The following is a 12737-nucleotide window of genomic DNA, read 5'->3' as shown; positions in this document are numbered from 1 at the left end:
AAGACCCAAAGGGTTTCTCATAGAAGGCCAAAAGGCCTCTCCCTAGAAGATCAAAAGGTCTGCTCATAAAAGATACAGAGGTCTTCTCATAGAAGACTATAAGGTCTTCTCATAGAAGACCCAGAGATCTGCTCATAGAAGACTATAAGGTCTTCTCTAAGAACAACAAAAGGTCTTGTGATAGAAGACCCAAAGGCCTTCTCATAGGAGACTCAAAGTCTTCTCAGAGAAGACCGAAAGGTCTTCTCATAGAAAACCCAAAGGTCTTATCAGTGAATACCAAGTGGCCTTCTCAAAGAAGACCTGGTGGTTTTCTCATGGAAGACCAAGAGATCTTCACAGAGAAGACCTAAAGGATTTCTCATAGAAGGCCAAAAGGTCTTTCCCAGAAAACCATATAGAAGTTCAAAATCTTTTCTAGAAGGCAAAAGGTGTTTTCATAGAAGACCAAAAAGTCTTCTCAAAGAAGACCAAAATTCTTCTATGTATAGGTATTCTCATTGAAGACCAAAATCTTATCAAAAGTCTTCCCATAAAAGATCCAAAGTTCGTCTCATGGAACACCATAAGGTTGTTTCCATAAAAGACCATTTTCATTCTTATATCCAACTCTTTTGTTCAGTAAAATCGTTCAATTGACAACACTGCAGCAAGTTTAACCTTTGCAACTGATGTTGCTGTGCAGTTGTAGTTGTTGTTACATTGGCCCCTATAGAAATTACAATCAGAATGTTAAAAAGGGGAACATGTATGCTGTTGTTGTTCATGTACTTCATTGAAAAATTTTTTGGTAGGTACGAAGCTCTTGTCCTGTTGTTGTTGCAACTTAATTCAATGCACGTTGTTTGGCGCCCAACGACAGACACACACACATGAATACAACTCATTCATCAGCAGTTTTCGCTTTTCATTGTAATGTAAATCTTAAATAGCTTGCCAGTGGTCGTCTCTCCCAAACCACAATTTCGACAAGAAGTTAGCAAACAACAATGGTCCCAATGAAGATGACCCTTTTCATTCCTGGAAAGCAATTTTAATATGGCCAGTGGTTAGTAAATAGTAGCTGCAGCCACTACTGCTGCTTACCAAAGCTTCCAGCTTCCTATGAAAGCAAATAAAATGGTGCAGCAACAATATTGCACGGCAACTGGGAGGATTCAAGAAGGAAATAATCTTATGAGACATTGTCTTCATGTTTCATCGTAGTGTGTACTTGGAGGGAAGTGTTTTGTGCTCCTTCGTCCCACCCCTTTCGTTCGTTCATTCATTCAATTTTGGTATTTGTCAAGTGAAAGTTGTTGTCTGAATGTGTACGGCGGAGTGATGGTCGGCCAGCCACAGCTTCTTCGGCAATTGCAAAAAATTTCACTTATGCGAGTGCGCGCAATGCGGCTATTGATGATGGTGGATGGCGGCGGCGGAAACCCGTTCCTCTTTGTTCTTAAATGTAATTTTCTTTACTTTCCGTTTTTGTTGTCTGAATCTCATCACAATCGCACACATACACACATGCGTTGTATAAACTTACAAGTGATTTTATTGCAGAAATATAAGAAAGGAATTTTGTTTTGGGGGGATGGGCGTTTAGAGGAATTTCTTCATTAATTCTTGTTGAAACTATCGGCTACTTACATGTTGATCATCACTGGTAAATGTAAAATGACTTCGCATACAAGCATATTCAGGTAATTCTTCTGTTGAGGCATAATACTGCACCACATACCAATTACCCATCATGGGTTCCAAATCGAAATTGCGTTGAGCACGTACCTGGAATTGAAAGAAGAAAAAAAATGTTAGGGTATTTAAGGAAAATGGAAATATAAATAAATTGTGAAGACGCTGGTCATTTCAATAAGTTCTGGGGATTTTAATTTAATCGTATAGTTAAAATAATGATGCTAATATCATTGGTTAAATTTATGTGTAAATTAAATGTGAAAAAATATGTTTGTAGGTATCATTGTGACGTATGATTGACGGTAATGCGTATACCACCTGCGCTCCTAGAAATAAACAGCATTATCTTTGATTCTCTTTCGAGGTGACCTATAATGAGAAATGAACGTTCTAGTAGGAAGAGGTGCATCGATCAAACTAAATCTTTGTATGTCGATAAAGGACCATCCTATAGGACTATGAAAAACTGGTGCAATGAATTCAATCGCTAAAAAACGAAGGTCATGCAGGTCGTCCAAAAACGGCCGTTGTGCCAGAAAAAAAATTAAGCCGTGTGTGAACGGATAATCCAAGATCACCATGTTAAATACCATTCCACCAACTAACATTCGATATTGCATGAACACCTGGCCGCAAAAATGGATTTTTCTCGCTAGATTCAGCAAAATTGGTCAATCGCTCAAAAAAAAGGATCTCGTGTATTAGTTCAAAGAAATTGTCACAGATGACGAATCTTGGATCTATGTTTAGAAGCCCGAAACTAAACAGGCCCGTTTGGGTCTCCGAAAGCAAGCCAAATCCAACCAGAGTTGTTCATGGAAATAGACCTTCGAAGCAAACGTTTGCCTGTCTTTTCGGCAATACTGACCGACTCTACGGCTTGAGAAATAAAGGACGGTTAATTCTGAGCATTACACTACAATTTGTTTGCCTGAAGTCTCCTGAGAAATTCGAAAAAACGAACAAGAGAAGACCAATTGTTCTGCATCATGACAATGCGAACTCTCACAAATTGATTCAAACCAGCGCCTGTTTGACCGGACAAAACGTGGAATTGATGGGTCATACGCCGTACAGCCACGACTGGGGATCCAATGACTTCATCTGATTCCAGCAAATCAAGAAAAAAAGGCGTGGTCAACGATTTTCGTCGCCAGAAGATGTTGTAAAAGCGTTCAAAAACCATGTTTTGGAGGTGTTTCAATCAAGCCACTGTAAACTACCCAACACATGGTCATATGTCAAACTGACCTGAGTACGCTTAGGCTAAAAACTGTCAAACTTTCCAAAAAATGTCAAATGACACCTGGCGACACGGCGAGTTGCACAGGCCAGAAGGTTTTTTAGTACCCCTCGTACAACTCTTCGCAAGTAATGAATTTTGCATAGAATTTATTTTTATACCCTATACCACAATGTGGAAAAGGGTATAATAAGTTTGTTTTCCCAAAAATTCATGTAACGCCGCGAAATATTCGTCGTAGACCCCTCATGTGGTATACCAAACTTCATATCTCGACGAGATAAAGCGATTTAGCGATGTGTGTCCGTCCGTCCGTCCGTCTGTCCGTCCATTAAAAATTGTAATCAAGCTAGAGGCCGCAATTATGGACCGATTGTCACGAAATTTAGTATGGAGGTCGGGTTTGGACCAGAATAGAACTGATTAGTTTTTGGCGATGATCGTGAAATGTTAAAGGGATGAAATGGACCAAAAACAAAATTTTTGCTCGATTTTGTAGCCGCTCTGTAGGTCGCAATAATAGTCCGATAGGCGCGAAATTTTAAACGTAGTTTTGGTTTGAGATGAAGAAGTAGCGTGCAAGTCAACGGTATGATCGGATAATATTTAGCGGGTTAAATTGATCAAAACTTTTGTGTGAAAATTGGTAAAATTTCTAATGCACATCTTATAACAGCTAGCCCGGAAAGCTAGTGCACAGGGATAGTGGTATAGGGTATCACATGGTCGGCCCCGTCCGACTATAGTCTGTTCTTACTTGTTTATCAATAAAAAACCATATTACTACTGCAAACAATAAAATATATATAAAAAAAACTCAATGTAGAAGAAACAAGTAAAATAGTATCAGCCGGCTTTGCCGACGGAGATATACCCTCAGCCTATGTGAATTGAAACTTTCATCTACGGACAGGTCGAATGTATTTAGAATCTTTTCAGAATTTGGTAGCCCTTATTGGACATTTGAACTTGCCGAAAAAAATGTGGATTAGGATTAAAGTTCAAATGTGTTGCGGAGAATGGACCGACATAGTCCATTATGGAAGTGGATCTTATTTTGGGAGTCGTATCTTTTCGATAGATATCGCGTCCACTATTCATTTCAGTGGGAAATTGCATAACTTTTGGACCAGAATTCCAGGAAGTTAGACTTGTCCACGGAAAACATAATATCGCTGTAAACAGGGCCAGGATTAATGTTGGACTTTAGGATTGACTTATTGTTGGAAATTCGTACTTATGGGTACGGAAAGTACTAAATGGCACTAAATTTGGTACAATTTAAATTTAGGTGGACGGGTAGATCTGTAATCCTGAAATTTGGAATTAAGATTACTTATGCAGTGTAGGATTTAGGTAGTTTCGGAAATTCGTAATTATGGGTACGGAAAGTACTAAATGGTACTAAATTTGGTATAATTTATATTTGGGTAGACGGATACAGCTAGAATCCTGAAATTTCGAGTTAAGGTTACTGTTGGAGTGTATGATTGAGGAAGTTTTGGAAATTCGTACTTATGGGTAATATAGTTCACTGCCTGATCTATATCTCGTAGATATATTAGGAGTTATCGTGCGCAAAATTTTTCCGAACATTTTTGAACTTTTGTGGGGGAGGTACCTGAACGAGTGGACCTATATAGCTTATCTTCGAACTTGAACTTTGTTTGGACGAAATATTACGAAGGCCAAATTTTGGACCGAATCGGCAGATCCGTTCGAGAGTTATCTTGCGCTCCAACCACCTTTTTTGCATCGTTCAGGCTATTTTCTCAGGAAGTATAGACTTTATACGAGTTATATAAGTTTTGTGAAAACCCAAGGAGTATGTTTGTAATTTAAAGAAAATTAAAATTTTTTGTATTTTTTTAAATGTGTGAAAAACATTTGCGAACAAAATTGTTTCGATTTTTTTAGTTTTTTGGTATTTCTATAGTTTATTTTTTGGCGTTTGACCATCTGTAATAAATAGGAAGTAGTAGTATTTAAAAAAAAATCAATGTGGTTTGTGCGAAACCTTTTTTATAATAAAATGGAATAAGTGTTATTTGAGAAATTAAAAGTTCATTCAAGAAATCATTTTTGAGAAAAAATTTCAAAAAGTCATAACCCACCCTTATAGATAGTCTACATTGGCCCAACTCTTTCGGTTACGTCCCACCCAAAATGTTAAAAATTTTTACAAAACCGCTGTGCACTACGAGTATTACTATTGAGTAGCCGATTTTGTCCATACTTTGCTTATCGTAATGTTTCTACGAGACATAGATCAGGGCTTCCACGAAACAACTTATCTCTTTTCACTTTGCACTTATCAAAAAGTAGCTATTTTGAAAAGTCATAATTTTTTTTGTTCCACAAAATTACTTTTCAGTTTCTCTTTGTAGTTTGCAAATTTGACTATCACTGTTCTCTTTCGCAAATTGGTTGTGCTCTCTTGCTTAATTTTTCCGCCATCATGCTAAGTCTCTCCGTTGCAAAGTGTGGATGCTATTTGTCCACAGAACATTTTATTATCTTTGCATCCGGGGTGCTCAGAATAGTTGGTGTATTAGTAGAGGTAATACACCAGGAGGAGGCATTGTGACTCACAAGAGAGCCCATTTGCTCTAAGTGAGCGTAAATTTGTTATCCCTCACAGCCTGTGTAGATGCTAACACGTTATGAACAACAACAAATTTACGCTCATTGAGAGCACAAGAGAGACCCAAAAATGTTCTCTGCCTCACTCTGTAATACACTCTCCCCATTACTAAACAATGGCAAATGAGAAATAAAGATATAATACGTGTGGTTTGTTTTTACGCTACCGTAAGGAAGTGATCACCAATGCTTTGCATTATTTTCTACTTGCAATGATAAATAAGACATGTTAAAATGGGACGCGAGAACAAAAATGAAAAGAAACTGGTTTTATTAAATGTGAGTAATGAAAAAAAAAAAAAAATAAAATATGTATAAAGTGAAATTAAAATAAAAGTAAAAGAAAAATAAAATTAAAAATAAAATAAAATGAAAATAAAAAAAACTCTGAAATAAAGTTTAGTCTAAGTGATTTGTAGGGTGGTTCGGAGGTTGGAAGTTCGGAATGGGGTGGTTCGCAGGGTCGAAGTTCGGAATAGGGTGGTTCGGAGGTTGGAAGTTCGGTAAAACACACTTTGCAGTTACAAACACACTTTGCAGTTACAACTTTTCACTTAGCCCGAGAGAACGTTTATGGAACAGAAATCAAAAAGAGATCAACATTTTTTTGAAAACTTAGCAAACGCAGCTTATTATTAGCAACTTATCACTTATCAAAAATTAGGGTTCTGTGGAACACAATAATACAAAAATGTGCGAATTGTCAAAAATATTGCCAAGTGCAAAATGGAAAGTTGATAAGTTGTTTCGTGGAAATGGGCCCAGGTTTGAATATGGACTAAATTGGTTCTCTCCTTTGGGTACTTTTCATACAAACTTTCAGAAAAGTGCATCTTTCGAATAGTTTTGATTTTTTCAGGGCTAGTCTATACTCCCTGAGAAACGGCCCAAAAGTTGTAAAAACCCCTACGGCCACCATGTGTAGTTGCTGGTGTGCACGACAACTTCCGAACCGGATGTTGCGTTGGTCCAAACTTTGCATATCGTAATATTTCAATGAATCTTAGATAAAGTTCGAATATGATGCTTAGCGATCGTGGGCAAGTCCGTGTTTCCTGATATAATGGTCCAAAAGCTCTAAATTTACGGTGATAATAACTGGTGGGCTCGATAGCTATCGAAATGAATGAAATCAATCAACTCCCTTGAGCTTTAATCAAAATCCATATTTCTGTCGGCAAGTTCATACGCCAAAAATTATTTATTACTTCTCTTCTATAGAATCTGAGGCCCTGTTAAGATACTACCTTAAATGGCTGTGGCCCTGTTAAGATACTACCGTAAATGGCTATGGCTGCTCTATCTGCGTCCCTTAATTCTGCACTGCGCGATTTCAAAACAGTGGAAGATTTAACCAGACAACTGTGTAGATGGTATCGTCAAACACGCCACACTTTCTGAAGATATCGAGCAAACCATCCTCTTGCGTAGTTTGAAACTTTGTAACCTACATTTCTCCAGACGGTATATGCGTATGCTACCTTGATAGAAAGGTTGGATTAGGAACAAGCAGGCGAAAAGATTAAAAAAGGCGGTTCTTCCTCATGGAAGAATCATATCTCAGATACGGTTTAATATATACCTTTCTTTTATTTCAGCCCCCTCCGGCATAACGATCCTCAGGTATGCTGATGACAATTTGATCTTGGCCTCGGGTCCCTATTTAATTGATGAATTGCAGAGATGAGGATGCCTCTGATTGTCCAAGTAAATAATGGAACCGTTTCGTGCCAACTATCCCAAGATCCTTGGGGTCACATTAGTCAGCTTATTTAAGTCGTTTGCACATGCCGGAAGTTGAGAAGTAGGAACATGGTTCTGAAGTCTGTAGCCACTTACTATGCAAGTGCATCGCAATGGAAATGTATTAAAAACTGTCAGAACGACAAGCTGATGCCTCCTCATGTCTCCAGTGGATTTCTGTACGTCAGTATATGTAGTAACACGCTTTTGTTGCAGGGGCGACACTTTGCTTACGTCCCCGCGAAGCAGTCATCCTAATCATAATATGGTGACTAGAAGTCCACTACTCAGGCGTGACAGGTAGAATCTTCATGATCTAGGGATGGAAAAAATATACAGGAGGGAGTCCCTAGATCAACAAGTCTTCTAATGTAAATTGTCTAGTGACGACATGATCCGACATCCTGTTGTAGCTCTCAGAGCAATGTTCTTACAGGTCTGAATAAACTTTCATTGCGTTGCACTTGTATTCGAGGACCACAGACAGACCCATTGTATTATATGTGGTCAACATATGTGCTTTATCCGCACCCCAAGTGCTGCCGGTTAGAGACTTGAGGACCTTGTTCCTACTTTTCAGTTTGTCGCAGATAGCTGTGACTTTAAAATAGTGTCGAATGTGACCCCTAAAATTTTGGGGCAGTTTGTGGTCGGAATTCTGCTACCTTCGACCACGACATTAAATTTTCTTCCAAACTGCCCATGTGGTGAACAGAGTGGCTGTAAATTTTGTGGCGGAAATCTGCATATTCCTCGCGTGGAAAAATGTGGTAAGATCGGTTAAATAGGAGTTCAGTCTCTCACAGATGTCATCAGGGAAGGTACCTGACGCCAGGATCGTGCAATCATCCGCATACGTTACGATCTCGATGCCGTCTGGAGGGGGCGGGATACAAGAGAGGTAGAGGTTAAACAGTTCCGGAGATATCACCCCACCTTGGGGATATCCCCTTGTTTCACTCTACGGGGTTTGGACTTATTGTTCCTGAATTCCACGTACGACTGGCGTCCACACATATAGTTGACTATCCAACGTTTCAAGCTTGGCCGGTTTCAAGGTTGTCTGCTCAATCTCCTCAAACAGCGTGGAATGCCTGACTGTATCTCTGGTTGAGTCCTTGACGAATATATGTAGAGATGGCGTGCAGAGCTGTTGTCGTGCTGTGCTGCTTACGGAATCCATGCTGATTATCAGCAACTTGATAGCTATTGCTGATACTGGGGAGGACTAAAGGGGTGAGTATATAAGCTGCCTTGCCTGGATTTCATCAGGGCCCAACGCTTTGTATGATTTAGCGTTCCTGATGGCATTCGCAACATCATCCTTTGTAAACTGTGGTGGTTCATTCTCGGCAGGAAGATATCTGATGCGACGTAATACTCTCCTCTTCGCCCTATCACTCTCGGGGTGTTCGACAAACTGTCGATTGAAATAACTTGCGCACTTTTTCGGGTCAGTCAACGTAACGTCGCCAAATGTGACTTTTCCATTCTTCCAGGGTTCGAGAGTGACTTAACCGTTGCCCACAATTCACCACTTGTTCCGCTTATGTTCGCCGATCAGCCTGTTAACTTCCAGTATCAGCTCCCTGACTCTGGGGTCATTGGGGTTGGCTCGACGAAGCTCATCATGCAGCAGTGATGATGTCTCGGAACGTCCTTTCCGCTACCCGAACATCGGAAGGATTGGGCAGTTCTCTGAAGCGGTAATTGGTGAACTCTCTGAAACTCGGCCAATCCGCTTTCCTATGATTGACGAACGTGCTGATAAAATCAGTTGGTTTGCAATAGAAGACAATTATGGGAAGATAGTTTGGCCCATGAGAAACGACGGATGGGCAGGTATCGTCATTTGTCGAACCTGGTAATACGATGGTGATATTTGGCGAACTATGGCCTTCTCCGCTAATTCAGGTGGGTGCGTCCCCATTGACGTGCGAAACGTCGAGTTATCAATCTGCTCACCCAGTTCTATGCACCTTTGGTCATTACCCAAGACCAGTCTTGCTGTAGATGGCTTTGTCATGGACGGACCACTGAAACATGCTATCGCTATATCCAAAGAACCTGGGGTAGTTTCGGGCCAGAATTGTCCTACCGCCCACAAGGACATTCAATGCCATTTTCATCTTTTGCAGCACATTCATGGGTATAACACTAGGAAACCACTCAGGCGTGTCAGGAAGAACCATTATGAAAAAAGATAGCAAATGAGGTCCAACGATACAGGAGAGATGTCCAGTTTTTTTCTTTATCTACATTTTCGGTTTGGTGTCCTCAAGATCAAGTAGTGTAGATGTTGCTAGAGGTGGAAGTAGCGTTTCCTCATTTACTTCATATGAATATTTATGATCACATTTCAAATCCTCTCCGCCCCATATTACCGACCCCATCCGTTCAAATTGCCAACAAGAAGAAGGGGAAGAAGACTATTTCGTCTTCTTAGAAATTTGTCTATGAAAAATGTAGCAATTTTCAGGAATTTCTTATTCATCTTTTTTGTTTTTGTCACATGAAATATATGAAACTTTCACGGTTTATTGATGAGAGAGTCACCGGCTACCAAACCAAAGACCATGTGCAGTCAGATCCTATTTAAGATTCCAAGCATGAGGCTGTTAAATTTCAGAATATTTTTGAAAATAGAAAGTGACCAATATTAAATTGTTCTGCAATAGCTGTCCATCATAGCGTCGTCAAACATTCAGTCCAGCAACCAACCAAGCAGCCAAGTCTTCTTTCTCTAATAAATCAATTTGGTAACAAACAAACACAGCCAGATAAACACACACACACTTGAAGACACTTTGTTTAGCAGCAGACGCATAAACAAACTTTCTTCCGTCATCATTGAAGGCATCGCGCTTTGGAGAATCGCACGTCATATGAGCATGAATGGGGTGATCAATGGTCGTCGGTCGCTAGACTCAACATTCCAGGCATACATTGGACGAAAAAAAAACAGCTCCAAATAGTCATATCCATCAATGCTGCTGCATTCTGAGTCTGAAGAGACACTTGTTAAAATATAAGAAAAATAACAAAAACAACAACAGCCGCAAAAATAGATCCATAAATTGTTGATGAGAAATGAGAATGAATTTATTTGTGCAGTGGTTGTTGTTGGTTGGCCGGCATTTATCTTGTTTTGGTTCAGTTGATGTGGGAAATGTGTTTAAATATTCCAATGAGAATGATTGAACAGACAAATAGGCAGACGAGCGCACATAGATCACACAAAGAACGAACGAAAACAAAACAAATCGAGGAATTTCAATTTCCAACACTTTGAATTTCAAAGTTTGAAATAATCAGAATAGCTCTGAGCTCTCGTCGGTCATAGAAATCGCTGGTTGGCATTTGTCAGTCATTGAATGCGTTAAAACTCCTAATAAAATCAGCTGCTGTCAGTTCGAAGCAGTAACCCACAAAAAAAGAAGACAAACCAAAACAGAAAAAAAATCTTAAAAAAACAACAAGAATAACACCATTGGTAGAAGCACCCCATAAAACACTCATCAATATGCAACACTTGTGACAAACACAACATCACACATTTATCAACTGCCACAATAACAACAACAGCCGGCACAATCAGCAGCGTGAAATTTCATTTGTTCTATGGCTACAGTATACGTCATGAGAGGGGGTCTATGAACGAACTCTTTGAAGTGAGACTACTAAAAGAAGTTCATATTTGGAACACATCATGAACGATTTAGAAGTTCTTCCTACCATAACCTACACCAATATTTCTAATTGGAGCTAGGTGTCAGGATAGTTAAAAATGAACAAAATCCGCAGCATCTATTGTGGATTTTTAAACAACCTATTTTGTGCCTCAAATCGCAACAATGACAAACAAATCAGGAACAGCGACTGGTGTATATCAACAGAATACAATCCCATCTGTTAATTCGATGCAACATGCCATTAAAATTCCACGATTTTGGAGAGAAAATCCGTCTCTTTGGTTTGTCCAGGTGGAAGCGCATTTGCTTTGAATGGAATTGATTTCGAGCAGAAAAAGTATTACGTAATAATGGCTGAATTGGATACAGAATTGCTGACTCATGTAAGTGACATCGTTTTGAATCCGCCTGAAGATGTATATACACAATTGAAAAAACGTTTGATTGAACATTTTTCCGTGTCTGAGGAAAAACGCATAAAGCAACTTCTCAATAATTTGGAAATTGGCGATAAGAAGCCGAGTATCCAGCTCCGGGAAATGAAAAATCTTGCTAATGGTGGTGTCAACGACGATTTTCTGCGTACAATGTGGATGCAACGACTACCGGCACATACACAAGCAATCTTGTCTACATCGTCGGAATCTCTTGAGCAGTTGCAAAGATGGCTGACAAAATTGCAGACGTATCAACGCCCTCCGGCATTTCAAGTGTTGCAGTCGGAAACACATCATTCGATCTCTCAGTGATGTCTTAAAAGATTGAAACACTCACTGCGGCGGTCCAGCAGTTGCACGAAACTCATTCAAGGAAAACTTCTAGAAGTAGGTCCCGAAGCAACAGACGTACCAACTCAAACACATCAGTAGTGCGATTCTCTAACACATTTTGGAGTCACCGACAAAAAATCGGTAAAATTAAAATGCTCATAATTTCGGTAATTAACGATATTATTCGGTAAGTTAGCGACCAATAGAAAGTAGTCGCAAAGTTCTACCGATAGCAACAGTGTTGTCAACTTTTATTTGAACATTTCATTCATAATTTTGCTTTTTAATGTTACCGATTTTTGTCGGTAAATCAAAAACTGCGTTAGAGAATCACACTACTGGTATATGTTATTATCATCGCCGTTTCGGTCAGAGAGCAAATAAGTGCCGACAACCATGCACGTTCGAAAGCAACCAGAAACCGGGAAACCAATAAGCCGGTCACTAGAGGCGAGCAGTGATCGGTCTAGCAAAACGAATCGCCTATTCATTTATGATAAATTTCTAGGAAAGCATTTCCTTATCGACACAGGTGCTGACATTTCAGTTGTACCCGTGGATCAAAAGAAAGGCAACAGTCGTCCCAACGAATATTCTCTTTTTGCTGCAAATGGTACATCAATAAAAACCTACGGAACAACGGTAATATCTTGGTTTCCGAAGATCATTTCAATGGAAATTTGTGTATGCTGATGTGTCTTATCCTATTATCAGAGCCGATTTTTTGACACATGGTTTACTCGTGGATATGAAACAATGCAAGCTCATTGATCCTGAAACTGGGCTCAATATTAAAGGAGAAGTGAAATCAATTCCAGGATATGTGGAAATTAAAACTATGGTAAATAATTGCAAGTATCATGATTTACTATCCCAATTTCCAGACATAACGTACATATCGAGAAAAGTGAAAAAGGTTCCGCATGGCGTATATCATTTCATCGAGACAAAAGGCGCCCCAGTTTC

The 12737-nt window shown here is 39.5% G+C and overlaps 1 protein-coding gene across 1 annotated transcript in view; it reads right to left on the bottom strand.

Annotated features, from left to right (window-relative positions):
* Karl (lipocalin/cytosolic fatty acid-binding protein Karl) overlaps positions 1 to 12737 on the bottom strand; it is a 32721-nt gene that overhangs the window by 10962 nt on the left and 9022 nt on the right. Inside the window, exon 2 of the mRNA XM_073979533.1 lies at positions 1633 to 1770. Within this exon, the coding sequence (XP_073835634.1) occupies positions 1633 to 1770 (138 nt within the window). The remainder of the gene's footprint in view (positions 1 to 1632; positions 1771 to 12737) is intronic.

Source organism: Musca autumnalis, unplaced genomic scaffold (genome assembly GCF_047663935.1).
Source record: "Musca autumnalis isolate F117 unplaced genomic scaffold, ASM4766393v1 scaffold_3, whole genome shotgun sequence".
In the NCBI taxonomy this organism is placed as follows: Eukaryota; Metazoa; Arthropoda; class Insecta; order Diptera; family Muscidae; genus Musca; species Musca autumnalis.
Note: the sequence above shows the minus strand (reverse complement) of the source record. Positions and strands in the feature narration are given on the sequence as shown.